Source organism: Gekko japonicus, unplaced genomic scaffold (assembly GCF_001447785.1).
Source record: "Gekko japonicus isolate JY-2015 unplaced genomic scaffold, Gekko_japonicus_V1.1 scaffold1383, whole genome shotgun sequence".
Taxonomy (NCBI): domain Eukaryota; kingdom Metazoa; phylum Chordata; class Lepidosauria; order Squamata; family Gekkonidae; genus Gekko; species Gekko japonicus.
Window position 1 is genome coordinate 261,634 of NW_015162523.1, and position 1,342 is coordinate 262,975.

General features: G+C 53.8%; 1 protein-coding gene across 1 annotated transcript in view; it reads right to left on the reverse strand.

The window, feature by feature from the left end:
- Positions 1–1,342, reverse strand: part of PLEKHG5 (pleckstrin homology and RhoGEF domain containing G5) — a 75,255-nt gene that overhangs the window by 8,336 nt on the left and 65,577 nt on the right. The window contains exon 19 of the mRNA XM_015406262.1: positions 1–138. This exon is cut by the window's left edge and continues 15 nt beyond it. Coding sequence (XP_015261748.1) covers positions 1–138 — 138 coding nt within the window. The remainder of the gene's footprint in view (positions 139–1,342) is intronic.

The following is a 1,342-nucleotide window of genomic DNA, read 5'->3' on the forward strand; positions in this document are numbered from 1 at the left end:
TCTCTTCCGAAGGATCGTGGGAGAGCTGGCCTCAGAAGTGCCGCTCTCACCTTCCTCTTCCTCTTCCTCCTCCTCCTCCAGGCTTTGTAGTTGCTGGCTGCGCTGGTGCTCCTGGAGACGCAGACGTTGCAGCAGGTTCTGTAGCGGGGAAGGGGGCACAACATTGTTCTGGGAAGTCTCAGGGAGGCTCCTGAGACACGGGAAAGCGGAAGGTTCCCCACTGGCAGGCAATGCCCTTACAGCCAGCGGCACCTGCAGACAGGAATTCTTGCAGATGATGCATGCATCGGGGCAGATGCTGCTCTGCTCCAGTGTGCCCAATGCAATATCACAGGTAAAGGTAAAGGTTCCCTTGCTCGAAAGCCAGTCAAATCTGACTCTAGGGTTGCGATGCTCATCTCCGTTTCAAAGCCGAAGAGCCAGCGCTGTCCGAAGATGTTTCCATGGTCATGTGGTCGGCATGACTAAACACCAAGGCGCAAGGAACGCTGTTACCTTCCCACCGAAGTGGTCCCTATTTATCTACTTGCAATTTCTTGCTTTCGAACTGCTAGGTTGGCAGGAGCTGGAACTAGAGACGGGAGCTCACTCCGTCATGCGGCAGCCGGGTCTCAAACTGCTGAACTACCGACCTTCCATAGCCTGCAGTTCATGGAGGAAAAACGAGACCCCCTCGAGTCTACGTAACAAAGGGAATCACATCTCAAGGGGGAAATCAAAACGTTGGCCAAGAACGCAGGATCCTGCCCTGACCTGGATAGCCCAGGCAAGCCCAATCTCATCAGATCTCGGAAGCTAAGCAGGGCCGACCTTTGCAAGTATTTGGATGGGAGACCTCCAAGGAATCCCAGGGCCGGGAGGCAGAGTCAGGAAATCAAGCCACTTCTTGAATATCCTCCATGCCCCAGCAGGAGTCGCCAGAGATCGCCATGACTTCCAGGCATGGGTGCACACACACATACACAAATGAAAAAATACCCCCCCCCCCCAAAAAAAAAGATACGCTTGCTGAACAACCAGAAAACCCTGTCTGGATTGCTCTTGTCTCTTTAAGGCTGCGGTCACATGCGAGAGCTGAAGCGGAGGGGAAACAAGGCTATTTCCTCCGGAGGAATTTGACACATAGTTGCGAGATCACGCATCCCTTTGTCGCTCTGAGCTCAGCCCATCACTATGTGATCAGAACCACAGGTGAGTCGGGTTTTTTTTTTGCCATTTGGTTCCCATGCCCATAAATGAGGAATTGCACCTCTGCACTGACGGCTCCCTATGGAGTAAGCAATGATGCACATCAGAGGTCATTTCGGGGGGGGAACGCGGGGGAACGCAGTTCCCCCGGGTG